The sequence below is a fragment of the Balaenoptera musculus genome, chromosome 20, assembly GCF_009873245.2.
Source record: "Balaenoptera musculus isolate JJ_BM4_2016_0621 chromosome 20, mBalMus1.pri.v3, whole genome shotgun sequence".
Lineage (NCBI taxonomy): Eukaryota > Metazoa > Chordata > Mammalia > Artiodactyla > Balaenopteridae > Balaenoptera > Balaenoptera musculus.
The window spans coordinates 6,862,503-6,884,411 of NC_045804.1; the positions used below are offsets into that span (position 1 = coordinate 6,862,503).

The 21,909-nt window shown below is 52.7% G+C and overlaps 1 protein-coding gene and 1 long non-coding RNA gene across 4 annotated transcripts; one reads left to right on the plus strand and one right to left on the minus strand.

The window, feature by feature from the left end:
* Window positions 1–286: 286 nt before the first annotated feature.
* LOC118887035 lies at window positions 287–12,903 on the plus strand. Of its 3 annotated transcripts, XR_005017863.1 has the most exons (6): window positions 325–433; window positions 7,998–8,155; window positions 10,217–10,367; window positions 10,975–11,336; window positions 12,116–12,236; window positions 12,462–12,903. It is a non-coding gene; the product is annotated as an uncharacterized LOC118887035 (long non-coding RNA). The 3 variants fall into 3 exon arrangements; XR_005017864.1 differs by having other exon boundaries at window positions 287–341; window positions 12,116–12,903; XR_005017862.1 differs by having other exon boundaries at window positions 12,116–12,903.
* On the minus strand, window positions 5,814–20,615 carry FADS6 (fatty acid desaturase 6). Its single transcript, XM_036837545.1, has 6 exons — window positions 20,373–20,615; window positions 19,547–19,713; window positions 9,901–10,081; window positions 8,462–8,649; window positions 6,854–7,033; window positions 5,814–6,261 (listed from the first exon to the last, which is right to left on the minus strand). The coding sequence occupies exons 1-6, from the start codon at window positions 20,533–20,535 to the stop codon at window positions 6,112–6,114; spliced, it is 1,029 nt and encodes a 342-aa protein (XP_036693440.1). The 5' UTR covers window positions 20,536–20,615; the 3' UTR covers window positions 5,814–6,111.
* Between the last annotated feature and the right edge of the window lie 1,294 nt (window positions 20,616–21,909).

Consider the following 21,909-nt stretch of genomic DNA (forward strand, 5'->3'; position numbering starts at 1 on the left):
TTGCTCCGTAATCTTTACCCTCCCTCCAATTATCTGGAGCCTAGAGTTGGAGGAGAGCAAATCCCCATTGCTGTTTCAATCCCGCCTGAAAGAAGGAGCCAATTAGAAAGGCGCTTACTTTACTTACCCCACCCCCGGAAGCTGTCGTCGCTCGCTGATGACGCAACGCCTTTCCCATTTGATAGCGTACCCCGGGTCGTTTCCATCTCAGCCAATCACAAGCCAGGTTCAAGCGAGCCTCCCCGCCCATTGGGTAATAACCACAGAGTCCGGAAGTCTGGAAAAAGGGTCTGCAGGCAGGACTTTGGCCATTCCGTTCTCCGACGCCGGACGTTACACAGGTTTGACCCCGATAAGATGCTGTCCAGGTCGGGCCAGGGAGAATTTTAAACCTTGAAGATCTTGTTGCTTAATCGTCCTCCCCTTTACATAGGTAAGGGAACAGAGAGGAGCGTCTTGCCCTCTGTACCAAGGGCAGAGCCAGATCTCCCACCCTTGTCCAGCGGGCTGGAATAGGGTGAGGCGAATGAGGCAATGGCCTGGAGTGCAAAATTTAATGGAGCGCCAAAAACCTCAGTAATCAAAGTAATTATCTTGTAATGCAATGTTTCAGAAGATCAAAATTAAGGCAAAAAAATCCACAATGAACAAGATGTATTTTTTTAATTTTATTTTATTTATTTTTTATACAGCAGGTTCTTATTAGTTATCTATTTTATACATATCAGTGTATATATGTCAATCCCAATCTCCCAATTCATCCCACCACCACCACCATCCCCCCCACCGACTTCCCCCACCTTGGTGTCCATACGTTTGTTCTCCACATCTGTGTCTCTATTTCTGCCTTGCAAACTGGTTCATCTGTACCATTTTTCTAGATCCCACATACATGTGTTAATATACAATATTTGTTTTTCTCTTTCTGACTTACTTCACTCTGTATGACGGTGTCTAGGTCCATCCACGACTCTACAGATGACCCAATTTCGTTCCTTTTTATGGCTGAGTAATATTCAATTGTATATATGTACCACGTCTTCTTTATTCATTCGTCTGTCAATGGGCATTTAGGTTGCTTCCGTGACCTGGCTATTGTAAATAGTGCTGCAGTGAACGTTGGGGTGCATGTGTCTTTTTGAATTATGGTTTTCTCTGGATATATGCCCAGTAGTGGGATTGCTGGATCATATGATAATACAAGATGTATTTTTAAATGACGGGTCCGTAGTCACATCTGACCCAGTGATCCTGATGCTGCCTCCCCCACCCTTCCCCCAAGGGCCTTCTTGTGAAGCACATCCTTGGAGAAGCCTTTCCTGACCCATCCTCTCCCAAGCTGGGTTAGGGCCCTTTTTGTCCCTGCAACCAGCCCATCATTACCTATTACACTGCTTTATCATTCTTTTTTTTAAATAAATTTTAAATTTTTTATTTATTTATTTATTTATTTTTGGCTGGTTGGGTCTTCGTTGCTGCACGCGGGCTTTCTCTAGTTGTGGTGAGCGGGGGCTACTATTCGTTGCGGTGCACGGGCTTCCCATTGCAGTGGCTTCTCTTGTTGTGGCGCACGGGCTCTAGGCACGCGGGTTTCAGTAGTTGTGGCTCGCGGGCTCAGTAGTTGTGGCTCGCGGGCTCTAGAGCTCAGACTCAGTAGTTGTGGCGCACGGGCTTAGTTGCTCCGCGGCATGTGGGATCTTCCTGGACCAGGGCTCGAACCCGTGTCCCCTTCATTGGCAGGCAGATTCTTAACCACTGTGCCACCAGGGAAGTCCCTATCATTCTTAAATTATTTTTTTATTGAAGTTGTCGACTGAAAGAAAAATGCACAATGTGCACATCCTGAGTTCAGTTTTATTCCAGGACCTTACTGAGGACTGTAGCCCAGGAGACAGCCTCTCAGATTACTCTGAGAAACTGCTCCAAAGAGGTAAGGGAGGAGCCAGGATATATATGAACTTTTTTTGCTGGGAAAAACATGTAGTCAAGCAAAAAAAGATTATTGCTAATCACAAAGAACAGACATCTAGAGTTAATGCTTTTAGTGCTTTTCCATGTAAGATGCAAGAATATGGGGTCACTGAAATTTTTCCTTAGATATATAAATTAACTACCTAGGGGCCAGTATATCCAAAGCACAGAATGCTTCCTGGTTTTCCCCATCCTGAATTCCCCTTAGGGATCATTGTCAGTGGGTGACTGCAGTAGCTAATGGCTTGATTCTTGCAGAACTGGAATGGCAGGCAACATTTTTTTCTTTACAAAGTACAATGAACAGAAAAGTGCACAAACCATAAGTGTGCTATTTGATGAGTCACCACGAAATATAACCATGTAACCACCACTCAGATCAAGTAGAACATGGCCAGCACCCCCAGGAGCACCTTGTGCCCCTTCTAGTTACTTCCCCTCCCTCGTACTCAGAGGTAAATACTGCTCTGATTTCTAACAAGTCATTGTGCTTTGTGCTCATCCCACTAGACCAGGAGTAGGCAAACTACTGTTTGCAGCCCAAATCCTGCCCACCACCTGTTTTTGTATAACGCACAAGTTCAAGGCTGTTACATTCTTAAATAGTTTTTCTAAAACTGTAGAGAAGAATATTCTGCGACATGTGAAAACTACATAAAGTTAAAAAAAATTCTTTTAGGGACCTCCCTGGTGGTCCAGTGGTTAGGACTCGGCGCTTTCACTGCCGGGGCCCGGGTTCGATCCTTGGTTGGGGAACTAAGATCCTGCAAGCCACGCGGCATGGCCAAAAAATAATAATTTTTTTTTTTAGAATACAGCGATGCTCATTTCTTTACATATTGTCTCTGGCCGTTTTTGCACTTTGATGGCACAGTTGAGTAGTTGTGACAGAGACCGTATCATCCACAAAGCCCAAAATATTTACCATCTTGCCTTTTACTGAAAAAGTTTGTCAATTCCTGCACTAGACGGTAAGCTCCAGGAGATTGGGGCCCAATCGCATTCACTCTTTTATCCCCAGAGCTTTGCACAGTGCCTGGCACATAATGGATGTTCATAAAGAGTTTGTCTTGATGATCCATTTATTAAGACGGGAGGAAGAGAAGGAGATTCAGGATCTGACACCCCAGAAAGCCCTAAAGGGCTCCCCACGCAGAGGTAGTATGTCTGGTGGTTAAGAGCAGGAATTCTGGAGTTGGACGCACCAGCTTTGAATCTTTTCTTCCTCCACTTGCTAGCTATATGACATTGATAAGTTTAATCTCTTTAAGGCTTATCTTCACAATATGTAACATGACGGGAAAATAGTACCAATTTCTTGTAAAGATTAAAGTTAGATAGCATAGGTAAAAATGTGCTGTAAGTTCTGAATTGATGTTAGCTATCATCATCATCATTGTAAACATTATCACCTCCGATACACCTCTGTTAATTAGACCTTAGGTCTCTGCAGAGCCCTAGAAGGGCTTCATTCACTCCTGTCATCTCCCCTCATTTCTCAAGCCCCACGCAATCCCAGCCACAATCCCAGCGTAACAGAAAATCAAGCTTCAAAGTGATGGAGTGTTCTTGGGTGCTTATTGTACAGCCAAGTCTGGTACCAGGGCCTCCAGGTACAGCCCATTCCCCACTCAGGCCCAGATCAATAACAATGAGTCACTGATTGTATTAGGATGGTTTTATTTTTATTTTTATTTTTTTTATAAATTTATTTATTTATTCATTTATTTAGTTTTTGGCTGCATTGGGTCTTTGCTGCTGCACACAGGTTTTCTCTAGTTGCTGAGAGCTGGGGCTACTCTTTGTTGCGGTGCGCGGGCTTCTCATTGTGGTGGCTTCTCTTGTTGTGGAGCACGGGCTCTAGGCGCACGGGCTTCAGTAGTTGTGGCTCGCGGGCTCTAGAGCACAGGCTCAGTAGTTGTGGCGCACGGGCTTAGTTGCTCCGCGGCATGTGGGATCTTCCCAGACCAGGGCTAGAACCCGTGTCCCCTGCGTTGGCAGGAGGATTCTTAACCACTGCACCACCAGGGAAGCCCTAGGATGGTTTTAATCATTAGCCAGGACTGTGCAATGGGGCCTTTTCTGATGTTGCATTTTTCATGTGGAGAATAAGCAGTTTGATTAATCACATTCCCAGTCCTTAAGGCCATGTCTGAGTCGCTAATGCATTTCAAAAGAGCAGCGATATGTTATAGTATATGTATATATATAAAGTAGGCGGGGGAGGCTGCCAAGCCTGCCTCGTTCCAAGAGGGCTGCTTGGATCCAAACCTCTGCTCTATCAGTCAGCCTCCCAGCAGGAAACAGATGGCGTGCTCAGAGGGGCTGACTGAAGAGAGTTTAATGAAGGAACTCTGTGCAGAGGTGTAGCAGGACGCAGGTTGTGGTGTAGCCCCTCCAGGGCTAGCAATAGCTGGAAGCCACTACCACCCCAGGCCCGGAAGGAGCAAAAGGAGGGACTGTTTCAGAAGTAGTGAGAGCTGTAGCTGTAGGAGAGGGCGCTGGACAGGGGGTGTGGGCTTCGGGACGGGAGCGCAGGGTGGAGAAGGTAATGGCTCTGGACGGGCCAGTGGCAGCTCCCCAGCAGAGCCACCTAAGGCCACACCAGAGATGGGCTCCCTAACAGGACCCGGCTTAGAGAATGCCTTCACCTGCCCTCTGACCCCTCAGCCCATCCCATTTGCAGGCATTTAGCCTCCCCATCTTCAGGGTCACCACACCCTTCACCTCATCCAAGGACTTCACTGAAAAACAAGGCAATTGTGTGTTCAGAATAGACTTGCATGTCCTCGACCAGAGATGATTTTTGCCCCCCAGGGGACATTTGGCAGTGTCTGCAGACATTTTTGATGGTCACAACTTGGGTTCCTGGAACCTAGTGGATAGAAGCTGGGGATGCTGCTTCAGGACAGGCCCCCAGCGACAAAGCACTACCTGGCCAAAATGTCATGGTGCTGCGGTTAGAAACCGTGCTTAAACTAACTGCTCTGGCCTCCTCTCACAGGCTGGGCCTCCCTCTCTGTTCCTCCATCAGCCTCCAGCCTGGCCCTTCCTCCCACCCTCTAATCCAGCCTCCGGCCAGGGCAGCTCCCAGCCCTGTCTCAAAGCTGCCCACTTTGGGCTGAATCTCAGTGGTGTCCCCAGTACCTGGACCTCTTCCTGCGGCTGGCACCGCTAGTTCTCTTATATTCCCACCTTGCTCCCAGGCTGCAGACCATCCTTTCACAGCCAAGCCTAGCCCTGGACTCCCAGCTCTTGTATCCGCACCCCACACACACACACTCCTTCCCCTCCTCCCTCTCCGCTCTAAGGCCGTCTGACCTCCAGACCCTGTTCCCATAACCACTCTCCAGCCTCAGCGACCCTCCCAGTAATTTTCTCTCTCTTCCAATTGAGAATTCTTCCACCCCTTGTAAACATCATGGAACAAAGCAGACTTCTAGAGCTAGCCAAGGTCACGCTCAAAGCTATTTATACCCTTTCTCCCCTTATTTCGCCTGGAGTGCCCTCCCCACAAAACACACACTTTGATCTCACAGATGCTGTGGGTCTTGGGAGCTGCTGAGCCAGTGTCTTGCACAGGCTTCCGGGCTGAAAGATTAGGAAGGTCTGCCAAAGGTAACCTCTCCCTGTGGTCCCTGGGGAGAGGGCTCCTTAGGGGCCAGAACCTCAAGGGCACAGGAAGAAGCAGTGGCCAACCAAGTGTGGGGCTCCCTGGCACCAGGGAGCGGACCCTTCTCTCTCAGTGTCCCCTCCTAGCCTGCCCCCTACATAGGGCCCCTCCTTACCCCGGTCCTATAGCCCTACCAAGGCTCAGAGCGAGCAGGGGAGGAATCCAGCTGTTTAGTCCTGAGATGAAGTTGGCTGAGGTCCAGATTGTCCAGAATGCCCAGCCACCTTTATTCCTTCCCTCCAGATATTCCTCAAAACCCGCGAAAGCAAGCAGGGCAGGTGACCCCCCGGCCCCCCAGCACGAGCTCCCCGCCTCACTGCCCACCCCGCGCCTCCCCACTCCAGGCAACCGAGCCACACCCACCGGGCAAGGGCCTGCGCCCTCCCAGCCCCAGGGATGGCCGGCAGAGGCAGGAGAGCCGGGGGTGGGCCCGGAAGGGAGAGCGGGGTGACTGTGCCGGCCGCCCCTCACTGCAGCCCCACCAGCTCTGTGATGGGAGGGGTCTGCACCATGAGCTCCTCGTAGTGGTGGAGAAACAGCCGGAAGCGAGCCAGGTAGGAGTCCTCGTTGTACGGCAGCTGCTTCTCACGGAGGAACTGGGACACCACGGGCTTCACCTGCCAGAAGGTGGGCGGGAGGAGGGGCCGCTGAGCCGGGACTGTGGGCAGGCCCATCCCCACTGGGACCCTTCCTCTGCCCAGCCCCCCGCTCCTGTCTGCTCTGTCCCGTCACGCTCCGGAGGAGCTGAGGGGCTTGGAGAGTTCCCGCCTCCCATTTCCAGCAGGCAAGGGGAAGGGGGGGCTTCTCCCCAGCACCCTTCTCTGGAGCTCCCGAATCTGTGACTGTCCTCCTTTGCACAGGGGGATAAACCACAGCTCCTTTTCACCAAGCACCTACGGTGGGCCCAACATTTCAGATCCATTTCTTCATCTCATCCTCAAAGCCTGTCAACATAAGCACTACTTAGTCCCATTTTACAGATGAGGAAGCTGAGGCTCAGAGACACTCAGTTAACTTGCCCAGAGCCACACGGCTAGTAAGAAAACCAGGTGTCTCTGATCAGAAACCCACACTGCTGCCTGTACCCTGGACTGACCTTCCTGGGAACCTCTGACCAGGCCAGTTGGTTAGAGAACCCCGAAGGTGACTCCCCCTCCACCCTGAGACAGTTTCTTCATCCAAGCCCCCCGCAGCCCGACCCTCATCTACCTTCAGGCACATGTTGTCGGAGAGCCTGGGGAAGAGGTGGTGCTCCACGTGGCAGCTGATGAGGGAGTGGCCGAACGCCCAGTCCAGCACGGGCAGCCGGGGCAGGTTAAGCACCCCCAGGCTCATCATGTGAATCCGTTGGGGCTTCTTGTCCCGGGAGAACATGGGCAGCCCGATGTGCTGTGACAGACACAAGGGTCACGCCCTGGGGCTGGGCCGGGCAGCCCTGTGCCTCCCCACCCTGCCTTAGGCATCCTCAGCCAGCACCCGGGGACCCGTGGGTTCTTCTGCCTTCCTCACCTCCCACTCCAGCAGGACCCAGCAGAGGCGTGAGGAAGCTGAGGTTCTCCACCCAGCTCCGATGCGACCCTGTCTGTGCCCCTCGCTGAGTCTCGCCCGTCTCTGGGTCCCTCTCCCTATCTGTGCAGTGAAGGGCTTGGCCTGGGTGCCTCTCTGATCTCGTGATCCTCTAAGCCCACGACTGCCCACCGCTGTCCCTCATGTCCCTGTGCCTTCATCCCAAAGAGACCCTTCTCTGCTTTTTTTCACCAGTCAAAATCCTGCTCGTGGTTCAAGATCAAGTTTGCGCATCCTTGTGTATTTTTTCATTCAACAAGGATGTATAGGGCTTCCCTGGGGGCGCAGTGGTTAAGAATCCGCCTGCCAATGCAGGGGACATGGGTTCGAGCCCTGGTCTGGGAAGATCCCACATGCCGCGGAGCAACTAAGCCCATGCGCCACAATTACTGAGCCCGCGTGCCTAGAGCCCGTGCTCCGTAACAAGAGAAGCCACCACAATGAGAAGCCCGCGCACCACAACAAAGAGTAGCCCCCGCTGACCGCAACTAGAGAAAGCCCATGCGCAACAACGAGGACCCAATGCAGCCAAAAATAAATAAATAAATAAATGTATTATTAAAAAAAAAAAAAACAAAGATGTATAAACGCCTGCTCTGCCAGGCACTGTCCTCGGTCTAGAGGATGCAGAAGTTGAACGGGAGCTTCTGCTCTAGCAGGACAAGCAGATGGGACACAACTATGGGATTATGTCATGGGATTCACTCATTAATGGCAGTGTGGTAAGTGCTGGGATGGTCATATGCAGGATGCTCTAACCCGGTGTCTTCACTGGTCCCGGGAGCAGGGAGGTGACCATCCCTGGAAATGGCCCAGAACTGAGTGCTGAGCTGCTGGCCTCCCATGAAGACCTTCGTCTCCAGCTCCTCCATCTGCCTGCCTCGACACGTGTGTGCCGGGACCTCTGCAATGGCCCTTGGGCTTATCACAGTAAGAGCCCTAGAGGTAGGCGCTGGGGTCCTATTCACTTGTGTCCCCACAGAGCTTAATCAAGTAACCTACACATAGAAGCTTCTTAATAAATCTCTGATCTGTGTGTGAATGGCAGCCAGTGTTGAAGAGAAGCTCCTTACCTGGGACCAAAACTCTGTGATGACCCACAGAGAGAAAGGAAGAGAGAGGGTGGGCGGGGGAGGTGGAGGGATGCTTCCTCAGGTGGCCTCTCTCTCCCCCCAGAACCTAGAGCCCAGCCTGGCACCCTGGAGAGCGATCCCTGTAGCCCCCCAGCACTCAGGGTGGGGGAGGCCTCACCTGGAAGATGTTGACGTGAAGGTAAGGGTGGGCCAGCAGGGATCTGGTGATGAGCATGCAGGCCAGGGCTGAGCTGGGGCTCTGGAAGCCAGACACATTCAGGAGCAGCCAGTAGTGAGAATAAAGGCCCAGGGAAATCAGGCCAAGCGTCCGCAGGGCCGTCCTGAGCTCCACCTCTCTCAGCCGTTCTGCCAGAAGGGGCGAGAAATAGAGGGAGGGGTCAGCAAGGTTCCGATCCAACATGAGTTGGCTCCCTGGTAGCTCAATAGTGCAAACTAGGGTGACCGAGGTGTTCAGTTCATCCATACACAGACCTGAAAAGTAGGTTCGCCCATTTTCTTTTCTTTTTTTTTTTTTTGGCCGCGCGGCTTGCAGGATCTTAGTTCCCTGACCAGGGATCAAACTCAGGCCCCAGCAGTGAAAGCACCGAGTCCTAACCACTGGGCCTTCAGGGAATTCCCTTTTTTTTTTTTTGGTTCACCCATTTAATGGATGAAAAAACAGAGCATTAAGCAACGTGACCAAGGTCAGTCTGATAGTAAGTGGTGGCCTGGGACTTGAGCCCAGGTCTGGCTGTCCCCTAGCCCCTGCTCTTTCCACCGTATGATATTGCTCCTATGATACTAAAAATTATAACATGCAATAGAGTGTGAGGCATTTAGAAAGCATTTTTACATCTATGACCTCATTATGCTTTCACACCATCTTTTTTTTTTTTTTTAGAAAAAATATTTAATAAACAACACAAGTGAATGTTTATAACATGATCAGTGATTATTAAATAGACAACAAGATGATGGTGAATGAGGCTTGTAAATCAAATATAAAGAGTAAAGGTTATTCATTTATTTATTTAGGCATTTGATGCCTTCCCATGCAACTTTCTAGTCTTCTCAGGTAGCCACAGAGTTTTTTAAACTTTTATTTTATTTTACTGTGGTAAGAACACTTAACATGAGATTTATCCACATAGGTTTTAAAGTGTGTGATACAGTACTGTTGTCTATGGGCGCAGTGTTATATAGCAAACCTCTAGAATTTATTCATTTTGCATAACTGAAACTTCATGCTCATTGAACAGGGACTTTCCATGTTCCCCTCCTCTCAGCCCCTGGTACCACCATTCTATTCTTTGCTTCAATGAGTTTGACTACTTTAGATACCTCATATAATAAGTGGAATTGTTTCACACCATCTTTGACGAGCAGGTAAGAACCTGAGGTTCAGAGAGGTTAAGTTACCTGCCTGTGGTCACCAGCCAGTAAGTGGCAGAGCCAGACTTGGCCCCAGGACCAAGGTTCTTTCCACCCTGCCTGGCTGTCTCAGAAAGTTTCTGTCTGGTCTTAACTCAGGGCTTCTCACTTCCTCCATGAAGCCAGGAGAGGAAGGAAGGAAAGGGGGAACGAGATCTTTGCAGGGCCCAGGCCTAGCATACTCACCGACAGCCACCAGCGGGGTTATGATGGGGATCAAGAGAGGAGCGAGGAACATGTAGACGTAGCGGTTGAGGCAGGGCAGCCTCCACGTGCTCGAGTCCCCCAGGCCCAGCACGTTGGTGTAGCCATGGTGCATCTTGACGTGTCCGTACTTGGCGTGCTCTGCAGTGAAGGACGTGCATACCTAGAGGAGGGAGCCAGAAAGGGCGCTGGGGTCCGTATCAGGCACAGGCGAGCAAAGCAGGCTCTTCGGAGCCTTGAAAACACCCTCCCTCCCCAGACCACGCATTTCCAGGGCCTTCCTGCCTTCCACCCACAGCTCATCAGCCTTGACCATCAACTCTCAGGGATCCACGACCACAGAGTGGCAGCCAGTCAAAGCAACTGCGTCCACTTGGCGTGCAAAGCAGTTGGCGTGCACAGCCCCCCGTGATTGCAGCCTGCAAGCCTGAGGATTGGACACACTGCAGGTAAAGCTCCTGGCGTGTGTTGCCAATTATTTTGTGAGTGTTTATCTTTGAAACATCTGTACCTTCATAACACTGCTTTGCATTCTGGGCCCACAGCAGTGGGGGGAGGGGTGCAGGAGTGGTCTGGGGGCGAAGAAAGGCCATCTTCTCAACTGTCCATGAGGGTGCCCCGGTGGGGGCCAAGAGTCCACTTCTTCCTAGGGGGTGACTCTTCTCTGGCGTGACCCCCTGTGGGATTCTCTGAAGCTGGCAGTGAGCAGCAGCAGCTCTGACTCCAAGAGCAGTCATTCTGAATGTAAAAGAGGCGCTAAGGTGTTTCTTATGCAAATATATGCCAATGAACATGCAGCCATCAGCCTCTTCCAATGTTTTATCCAAGCCAGAAGGTGTTGCTAATTTTATTGAAGATGCTGCCTGCCTGTTTCCAGGAGGACGTGAAGGGTTTCCCAATGCCAGTCACTGTGAGCCCCATACAGACAGCAGAACACACTCAGCTGAGTGTTCAGTGTTCTGCACATTACACATGTAACTCATTAATCTTAAGCCTGGCGGGGTGGGGGAGGGTTATTATTATTATTATTATTATCAGTGCTCTTATTATTCACAGCTGACAGAAGCAGAAACCGAGATAGAGGCCACGTGCCCACCCCAGCTTACTCAGCTAAGTAGGTGGCAGAAGTGGGATTTGAACCCTGGTTCCATCCAAGATAAGGCATAAAACCCCTGGGATGAGTCACTTACTGCAACAGAGCATGAACCCAGGCTTGGAGTCCGGGCAGCAGAGACAAAACCGCGAGAAGACAGATAAGGAACGACACTGTCTTCCCACTGTCTGCAGAGACTCTCTCCCTTGGAACGAAATGAAGCCAAAAAGTAGGATATGATGTCACAACGGCCGTTTCACAACAGACAGGGGAAGATAGTCAAACCAACACTGTACGGGCCCCTCTCAAGGCAGAGGATGTGAAGGTAAATGCTGATTCAGCGAGAGTGTGCCTGTGGAGTTCACAAAAACAGGAGAGGTGCTTTGCTCTCAGATGATGTAACCCACAGAGGGGTGGGTTTGCTCTCTGGTTTCGTAACCTTGCAAAGGGACAGAACCTGGGGGAGGCTGCAGAAGGTGGGCAGGTAACCTGTCAATTAAAGTGATGTCTCTTCCAGGCCTGCTGGTCTGGAAGGACCTGCTGCTCAAGAGGGCCAGGCAGTTGGTTTAACAAAGGGGCCTCCGCCGGGGTCTGCCAGGACCTCCTCAGAGGCCAGGCTGCCTCTGTCCAAGGCCTGCAAGTGTGTTTTGAATCTCACGGTTCTGTAACCAGAAGAAGCGACTTTTTTTTTTTTTTTTAATAAATTTATTTATTTATTTATTTTTGGCTGTGTTGGGTCTTCGTTGCTGCATGCAGGCTTTCTCTAGTTGCGGCGAGCAGGGGCTACTCTTCCTTGCAGTGCGCGGGCTTCTCATTGTAGTGGCTTCTCTTGTTGCACAGCATGGGCTCTAGGCACGCGGGCTTCAGTAGTTGTGGCTCGTGGGCTCTAGAGCGCAGGCTCAGTAGTTGTGGCACACGGGCTTAATTGCTCCGCGGCATGTGGGATCTTCCCGGGCCAGGGCTCAAACCTGTGTCTCCTGCATTGGCAGGCAGATTCTTAACCACTGTGCCACCAGGGAAGCCCGAAGCAACTGTTTTTAACTGCTCCTTCCTCGTACTTCTGCTCTGAGGGCCAATCCTGTCTGCATTGCTTCTTTCTTCAAGAAACATCAGCTGAATGCAGCGATCTGCTCTTCCTTCTGGCCCAAGCTCCACATCTCCTTGCTGACCACACTTTGAGTAGCAAGGCCAGAAACAACCTGGGGCCTGAACCCTACTAAGCCTGGTAAGAAGTTGACCCTCAGGGGCCTGGTAGGGCCAGGTGCTCAGCCACGTGCCCAGACGCGGGAATGGGGGGCGGGGGCAGGGATGAGCCACCTGTGTGGTCCGACGTAACACATGATTTGTGACTCAGCACAGGCTTCCAGAGTCTGTGCGCTTTGCCTTTTTATATAACTAAGAAGAGATTTGAGGCTGTTTCTATAAGACTGGAATTCTCCCTCCCATCTAGATGTTCTTTCCAGAACAAGAAGGAACGCGGTGGGTTTGGGAGAAGGAGAGATTGGACGTGGACTGCGGTGTGTCTCACTCGCACCCATCAGGGGGCGGGAGGATGTAGCCACGTGCTACAGACGATCCTGCCGTACAGGATTACTTACAGGTCTCACCCAAGAGGCTCTCCCATCCAGACCCAGAGGAAGTTCCAGAAGCTTCTTGACATCGCTACCCCCTGTACCCTCAGGAAGACTAAAGAGCCTAGACCCCTTAGCCGCACTCAGGCTCTGCAAGTGGCCAGAGCGTGTGCGGGGCGGACGTCAGTATAGCCCCCCGGACCTCCCCTCTCAGCTAGAGTCAGAGGCCTCAGACCTCTCATTCATTCATTTAGCTGTTTTTTCACTTAGGCATGCTCAGACCCCTGCCAGCAGCCAAAGGTGGTTACCTAATATTCTCCTCTTTTATTTTTTAAACAAACAATACTTCGCAGGATTAAAAACCATCATTATAAGATTATGACACAAAGTTGGGTTTCATTATAAGATTATGACACAAAGTTGGGTTTCGAATTGGTCACTTTACTGGATTGGAAGGGGAGGGGCAGGACGAGGCAGGTGATGGGCCGGAGGCTGTAGGTGTGGCCAGTGAGAGAGGTGAGGCGTGGAAGAGCAGGGATGGAGGGTGGGATCTGGGGGAAGGGTGAGGAGTGGGGGGAGGAGGAGGCATCAAGACAAGGGCCAAGTTTCCAGCTCAAGGCCTGGGGCATGGTGGGGCCGCTCCAGAGATGGGGCAGGAGAAGAGGGCCACAGACATGGACCAGGTGAGAAGGAGGGGCTGGGGGTCGTCGCAGCGGCAGCATCCCTCAGCCAGGAGGGACTCCAGGCCGGAGTGTGCCCAGAGTCCATTCCTCCCTCCAGACCCTCTCTCACTGACCCCCGGGCTGAGCAACCCTTTCACACTGGCTTCAGAGTTTGTGGGGGGCTCCACAGGCCTCAGCAATTGGTTTGTCAGATAAAGTATAGGGCACCCACATAAATCAGAGTCTCAGATAAACAACCAATCATTTTTTATAGACATATATCCCAGACACTGCCTTCATTTCTTGTTTATCTGAAGACCAAAGTTCACTGGGCATCCTGGATTTTTTTTTTTTTTTGGCTGTGTTGGGTCTTCATTGCTGTGCACGGGCTTTCTGTAGTTGTGGCGAACGGGGGCTACCCTTTGTTGAGGTGCACGGGCTTCTCATTGTGGCGGCTTCTCTTTGTTGCATAGCATGGGCTCTAGGTGCGCAGGCTTCAGTAGTTGTGGCATGCGGGCTCAGTAGTTGTGGCTCGCAGTCTCAGTAGTTGTGTCTTGCGGGCTCTAGAGTGCAGGCTCAGTAGTTGTGGCACACGGGCTTAGTTGCTCCACGGCATGTGGGATCTTCCCAGACCAGGGCTCTAACCCATGGTCCCCTGCATTGGCAGGCGGATTCTTAACCACTGCGCCACCAGGGAAGTCCCGCATCCTGGATTTTTATTTGCTACTTCTGGCAGCCCTACTCAGTGAGAACACAAGTCCCTGAGCGCGAGTCCTCGGGTACCACGCGGGCTGTCCCGCTAACAGTGATGCGTTAGCACCTTTGGATAACAGAGGGGCCGCGGTGAGGGCGGAAGCCAGGGGAGCCTGGAGTGCCTCGTCCTGCTGGGAGCGGCCTGGATGTGGTCGGGCCGATCCTATCAAGCGGCTCTCATGAGATTCTTTCCCTTTTCAGGCCTCGTCCCTAGAAACTCCCAGCTCCTCTGCTTGGCCCATGGGCCTCCTTGTCCCCTTTTCTCCAGAGTCCCCATGAGATTCTAGTGACTCCAGGTTTCTGTGGGTCCCTCATGCACTATGCTCTTCCCAGATCCATGCCTTTATCTGTACCTCTGCTCAGCCTGCAGCCACCTTCCCGCTTCTGGGCCTGGAAGCCGGAGCCCTGTCCTGTCAGTGTCTCCTCTGGACACTCTCACCAGGGGTTCTTGGCACTATTGACATTTGGGACCAACACTGTCTCAGCCCCCAAAAGCTCCGCAGCAAACCCAGCCTCCCTCCAATCTCCCCTCCCAACTGGGCAGCCACTGGGCCCCTGGGAGCAGCCCCACCCTTTTCCCTCCAAGCCCCTCCCCCTAGGGACACTCCTCAGACTAAGTGCTGCCACCCACAGACGACCACCTGATCCTGCTCCCGGGTCCTCGGCCTCTGGGGGCCAGTGGGCAAGCCCACCCAGAGGCAGGCTTTTAGAGACCCTCAGGAGTTGGAATCACCACGAGAACCCTTAAAAGTACATTTTGCAAATCTGCACATGTGATAAAATGGCACAAACACACACACACACACACACACACACCAAGGTCAACGTCCTGGGTTTGCTGTTGAATGACATTTACATAAATGTAACTATTGGGGGAAAACTGGTGAAGGAGCCACTGGACCTCTGTCCTCTCTGATCTATTTTTGCAATGTCCTATGAATCTATAATTTTTTCAAAAATAAAAAGTTTTTATTATTTTTTTTTAAGTATATTTTGTACTGCAGATCTGAGTTTGCCTGCTAAACCTTTTAATTAAAAAACTTAAAAATCACAGCGGTGCAAACTCAGATTACCACCCCTCGGGGGCAGGAGGGGCCGAACAGAAAGAAGATCAGAGGTGGCCCAGAGGGTAACGGCCACCCTGAACTCGTGGCAAGAGAGCATTCGAGCATCATGACCAGGCTGGGGGTTCTCGGCTCTGTTTCCACCACCACCACACGGGACTGGAACGAAGGTGACGGCATTTCCCTGGGTGACACCCCTCCCCCTGGGCAGAGCTGGCCTGTGCTCTCTGTGGACCATCTGTGACTCCACCCCCGTAGCACAAAGCCGACTTCAGAAGGAGGGTTTGAAGTTGAGACACAGTGGAACCTAGTAACTGGTACAGCCTGTTCGCTCCTACTCAGGGGAACATCTTGATAGTGAGTGACTTGCAAGGGAGTCCCTAAAGCCCTCTTGACTGCAGGAGTTAATCTTTCCCAACTAAAAATAGAGTTGTCATATGATCCTGCAATCCCATTCCTGGGCATGTGTCTGGAGAAAACTATAATTCGAAAAGATACATGCACTCCAATGTTCATTGCAGCACTATTTACAATAGTCAAAACAGGGTAACAACCTAAATGCCCAGTGACACGTGAATGGATAAAGAAGATGTGGTATATATATACTATGAAATACTACTCAGCCATAAAAAAAGAATGAAATAATGTCATTTGCAGCCACATGGATGGACCTAGAGATTATCATACTAAGTGAAGTAAGTCAGAACGAGAAAGACAGATACCATACGATATCACTTATATGTGGAATCTAAAATGTGACACAAATGAACTTATCTACGAAACAGAAACAGACTCACAGGCGTAGAGAACAGACTTGTGGTTGCCAAGGGGGAGGGGGGAATGAGGGAAGGATAGATTGGGAGTTAGTTAGGGATTAACAGATGCAAACTATTATACATAGCATGGATAAACAACAAGGTCCTACTGTATAGCACTGGGAACTATATTCAATATCCTGTGATAAACCATAATGGAAAAGAATATGAAAAAGAATGTGTGTGTGTATACATATATATATATATATATATGGAAAACTGAATCACTTTGCTGTATAGTAGAAATTAACACAACATTGTAAATCAACTATACTTCAATAAGATAAATTTTAAAAAAACCTTTCCCAAGCTTCAGTACTTAAACCATGGGGGCCTGCCCGCCCCAGCCTGCCCCCCACATTCCTGTGGCCTTTGACTGGCAGTCCCCAAGAATATAACTAGTAGTCCCTATGACATAGCCCAGGCCAGGGTAATCAGTGGGCAAGGTAGAGGGTCAGAAGTACACTGGTAGGGGAAATGGAACATTCTGGGGTAGCCTGGAAATGGGTCTTCAGAGGGAAGTCCATCCTGGTGTAGGTGAACTCCCTGGCGTACGATTTTGGATACTTCTGCAGAGAAACAACAGCCACGTGGAGGTCAGCCGCCCCCTCCATCCCGCCCGCTCCTCCCCTCAGATCTGATGGGTCAGAGTGACCTGTCTCACCCCCAGCGCTTGACAGCAGACCTTCAGACAAACCAGGCAAAAGCTGGGTGCCCCAGGAAAGCCAGTGACATTCAGCTGACACCTGAGGCTGCAACTAGCGGACTAGAGTCTTCTATAGTGACGCTGCCTCCTGAGGGTCACGGTTTGGGAAGAGCACAGGCAGCCAACAAGAGGAGGATTACAGAGAGACAACAGGACGTGGCACATGGGGAGAGCCAGGGATCCACGAGGGTCCCAGGTCATCCGCTGAGATCCTGCACGTCGAGAGCTGGTCCTTTGCGTGATGCAAAGGACAGGTGGTTGTCCAGGACCTCAACAAACAGCCCCGTCAACACACACACACACACACACACACACACACACACACAGCTCCACTGAGCTTTGCATAAGTTGGTCAACCTTTCAGTTAAAAATAAACCACTAACAAACAAAACAAAACAAATAACAACAAAAATCACTAACCCTGGGACTAGCCTGGTGGTCCGGTGGGTAAGACTCCACGCTCCCAGTGCAGGGGGCCCGGCTTCGATCCCTGGTTGGGGAACTAGATCCTGCATGCCGCAACTAAGAGTCCGCATGCTTCAACTAAGATCCCGAGTGCCACAACTAAGACCCCGTGCAGCCAAAATAAATAAATAAATTTTTTTTTTTAATTACTAACCCTTTCCTTGCAGTTGACTGTGTTCCCTCCAGAGGAAAAAAAAAAAGAAACTTGTTACTTTGAAGCAAACATTTGACGAGTCAGGCCCAAACCCTAAATGAAGATCTAGGATGTCTCGTTTAATCCTCATGCTGGCTTCACACGGGAGGTAACGTTATTATTCTCATTTATTAGGTGAGGAAACTAACACTTAGATGCTGGTCCAAAGGCAGCCATTGTGTCCAAAGTGTCCCTGACACTGTCCCCTGCCTGGCGGACAAGACCAAGGACTCCACTCGCCCCACCCATGCCATGGGCTGAGGAGGTGGTGCCACCCCTCCTTCTCACTGGGAGCTGGATCTTCCCCAGAGGGTGGCCAGAGCCATGCCTTGATGGGGGCATGGAAAAGTGGAGGCCTCCCACTCAGGTTGGCCTTCTGAGAAATTTGTGACCTGCCCGCAGCTGATTGCAGCATAGCAGCCTCTGTCACAACACGGGGGTGGCAGCCAAGCCCCCCCCACTGTGGGGGGGCTCACCCACCTCTAGGCTGTGACCCTCCTGCAGCTGGCTCTTCCCTGGACCTTGTCCCCCCATCACTTGCAGGGTCATCGTCAACAAATTTTGAGTTCAGCCCTGTGCCAGGAGCTAAAGGGACAAAGAGGCCACTGCCCTGGGTCCCAGGGGACAAGAGGAGGTGCAACCACCAGGCTGCCTGGGTCCTTCAGGGTGGGCCACGCGCTCTGTTCGCCTGGAGCCCTCCAGCTGGGGAGGCTGGGAAGACTCCTCCTTCTCAGCTGCCCCCAGGCCCCTGGGACTCAGTACGGCTTTGTCAAATCCACAGAGAGCTAACCCTCCCTCTCGTGTCCCATGTGACTGCCTAACATGCCCGGTTCCTCCCCTGCCTGTGACGACAAACTTAGGGGGCATCTGACCCTGGCTCCAGGGTTGGGCCTGCACCTTAGAATCTGGTTGGGACCAGTGCCCAGGGGTCCCCGGGAAGGAGAGTGTCTTGAAATGGACCCTGAGGACCCATTGGTTCCCCCATGTCCTTGGCACTTTAGAAATGTGTGCAAGGGACTTCCCTGGTGGTTCAGTGGCTAAGGCTCCACGCTCCCAATGCAGGGGGCCTGGGTTCGATCCCTGGTCAGGGAACTAGATCCCACACGCCGCAAGTAACCGTGCAGCCAAGTAAATAAATAAATACTAAAAAAAAAAAAAAAAAAGAAAAGAAAAAGAAATGTGTGCAGGTGGGAGAGATGGGTTTGGGGAAAATGAGGGCAATGGAGAGTTCTGGGCAGGAAATGCTTCCTCTCACCCAACCGATGCAGTATAATTTTATAAAACATCGTGTGTGTGTGTGTGTGTGTGTGTATGTACAGTTACGTAGAGTTTTATAAAGTTATATAACTTTATTAAAAGTTAATAACTGAGGGACTTCCCTGGCAGTCCAGTGGTTAAGACTCCGCACTTCCACTGCAGGGGGCACGGGTTCGATCCCTAGTCAGGGAACTAAGATCCCGCATACCACGAGGCAAGGCCAATAAATAAATAAAAGCTCTTTTAAAAAGTTAATAATTGAGTTAATTGGTCATGGTAACCAGTTCCTGGCAAAAAAGGGCTGTTTTTGGTACCAGCTTTCATATTAGTTCATAAGGGACCTGGGTGGCCACGGGAGAGGCCGCCTGGAAAGGAGGGAAGGGGCTCTCAGAAGAACTGGGAGACCTGAGACCAGTCCAGAGAGAAGGGCAACGTGGCCAGAAACCTTTGCCTTCCTGACCGTGCCCATAGGCTGAGGCAGCATGGGGAGGGGGTGGAAGCAGGGGGGCCAAGGGTCAGGAGAGAGGAGGTGCCTTCCTGGTACAGCCCTGGGGAAGCAGGGGCTTCTAGGATGGCTTGGCCATTGCCAGGTGTCGGGAGATGGCAGAGCTGGGGTGCTGTGACACCAGTCCCCTGCTTGCCTGCCCTTTGGTCCGTGGTTCACATCCTAAACCCTGATTGCAAAACCAGGAGGCCCCGAAGGTGTAGCCAGGACCTGCCAACCACAGGTGTCCTGGTGGGAGGAGGAAGCTCTATCACCCTTGGCCCAGGGCTGCAGAGAGGCGAGCCGGTGCCCCCAGGAGAAACGGGTGCTCAGACCACATCGGCTGCCACAGTTAAATACTCATCATTCCTCATGCAGCCCTCTACCCTCTCAAGGGCTTGGGGACGTGCACACACACAGACACACACCCACCGTAGTGAAGGCTGCACACTTGGGCCCACAGACCACAGCTGCAGCTGCCGGCCCTCGAGGGCACACACAGCTGCACACACCTGGATTCTCACACACAGTACCAGCAGCTGCTCCCGCCCAGTCCCAGGCTCACCTCCACAAAGAAAAGCACCCAGATCTTGCTCCAGCGTTTGGACTCGGTGAGGGCACCATGAGTGGCAAGGTGGCTGCCCTTGACGGTGAGCGTGTAGTGGCACACACCCAGGATGGCGATGCCCAGGGCAAAGACCAGGAGATTCTCAGAGCGCAGGCACAGGAACCCTGCATGGAGAAGGGAGAGTTGGTGTAGGGGGAGCGGTAAGGGCAGGGCCTTTCTCTGGTTCTTGGAGATCTGGGCCCAAACAACCCAGCCCGCACCCCTGGGAGCCCAGGCCAAAGCAGGCCCAGTCCTGAGGACTGCCACAGACAGCGGTGAGGCAGGTCCCATGATGGCCTGAGGGGCACGGGTTGGCTCTCTCTACCGGATTTGGGACAAAACAGCCCCACTGACTCACCAAGGAGACGCTGGGAGTCTTGATTCTGCACCCCAGCCAGAGGAGCGATGGTGTGGAGGGCATGGTGGGGGGTCCAGGCCAGGAGAAGTCCAGGGAACGCTCCCATCCTCCCTCTCACTCCCCTCACCCCATCCCTGGTGTCCCCTTGGAGCATCCTCTCCTTCCCAGGCCACCTCATCCCTCCCTGCCTCTCCTTGACTCGGCTCAACTTTCTCCTCCACTGCCCTTCGTGCCATCAGGGCTCCTCTGGGGACACAGGCAGGACACCCCAACTAGACTTTCGGGGTTGACCCTCTGTCCTGGGGTCCCGGGCACGCGCCGTCTACCCCACCCCGCCGCCCCCCAGCCCTCTCCGTCTCCCTCCCCCGCCTCCCACCGCCCCCATCCCAGCCGGGCCCCTGATCGCCCTGGCCCCGTGTCCCTCACCGGGTGGCAAGGCGAGGAAGTTGAGCGCAAGGATGGCGCAGTCCACGCCGTGGCGCTCCCACCACGAGCTCACCCTCACCACGTCCTGGACCCGCACCTCCAGCTCGCCCAGCAGCGCCTCGGCCCCGCCGCTCGCACGGAGCGCGCCCCGCGCCGGTTCCATGGGCTCCGCGCGCCGGGCTCGGCGCCCGCGGAGGACTAGGAGAACCCGGAGGACCCGGAGCGTCTGCGGCGCCGGGCGGGCTAGACGCAGAGCGCGAGCTGGGGCGGGCCGGGGCGGAGTCACGCGCGCGGCTGGAATCACCCGCCCCCCCCGGTGTCTGGGCGCGTGCCGGGCCCCCGGGCTCCTCCTGCCGCGCGCGGCGGCGACCCGGCCCGGGGCCACCCTCCTGGCGGGCAGGACCAGAATCGCCGCAGGAGGAGCGCGCAGATGCGCGGGGGTGGGGAGGCCAGCCGGAGCCAGAAGCAGCTCATGATCCAGGGGCCCCTGCGGGGGCGGGGCGGGGGCACAGAGACCCCAGGGGAGACCCCCGAGGGCCTTCCCTGATTGCCTATCTCAAATAACTCCCTCGCGTTCTCCCGGACCCCGCACCCCGCTCGGGTTTGTGGTACCATTTTTATCCCATAGCTTAAGTATTTTTCTCAGTAGCACTTAGCGGCCTCTCCCACACAAGACACGGACATTTGTTCCCTGTCTCCACCGACAGACTGGACGCTGGTGCCGACAGGCCTCACTTTGCCGATTTTGCTCAAGCTGTATCTTCAGTACCTTAAACAGTGCACGAAAATAGTTTTGAATTCGTGGGACAGAAAATTCAAGGCGTCTCTCTACCCAGACCAGTGGGGTAGTGGGGGCACCCCTTCGAATCCGGCTTTAGCAGCGGTGACCCGTGGAGGGTTGGCTCCCCAGCCCAGTGGCTTTGGGGGTGAGAAGGGATAGCTAAGAGAAAACACGTTCAGAGCTCACCATTCCAGGTGGGGTCCCTCTGCAGTGCCGCTCACTCGGGGGCGGTGCCCGGGTCTGAAGGCCAAGGCAAACAGCCCCCAAGACTTGGGAGCAGCACCCGTTCTAGCCCTTCCCATCAGCCCAGGCCCTGACCCAGCGCTGCTGGAGGCTGGCCTTGGCCCCAGGAGCACAAGCCACTGTGTTCTGCAAACACCCTTCTCGGCTTCTGAGGGTCCTTTCTCCTTTTTCTTTTTTGTTTAACTTTCCCCCTGGTTTTATATTGAAGTCCCTTTAAAAATGAGGTCTGGGATGGTGAGGGCAGCAGCGCTGGCCCCAGGAGACCTTTGGAGAGGGGGAGGGGGAGGGGGAGGAAGAGGGGAAGGTGGCGGGAGGGAAGAGATGGAGGAGAAGTCTGTGAAAGAGGGTCAGGAACACTTAAGACTTTGATTCCTCTGTCTTCCTTGGCGTTTTCCTTCACGATTTCGTATGAGTTTATCCCTCCAATTTTTTATAAAAGGGCAAGATTTCTTTACCAGCTCGATATTCAAAAGGGCTAACAATTTAATAGGCCAGTTCTCACCACACACACGT

Excerpts from the sequence above, each read along its gene's own strand:
- FADS6 (XM_036837545.1), bottom strand. The coding sequence starts at position 20,535 with ATGGAACCGGCGCGGGGCGCGCTCCGTGCGAGCGGCGGGGCCGAGGCG. Across the intron at positions 10,082-19,546 it reads GGGTGCTTTTCTTTGTGGAG|GTATGCACGTCCTTCACTGC; the intron begins GTGAGCCTGGGA and ends TCCCTCCTCTAG. Across the intron at positions 6,262-6,853 it reads CCGACAACATGTGCCTGAAG|GTGAAGCCCGTGGTGTCCCA; the intron begins GTAGATGAGGGT and ends ACCTTCTGGCAG.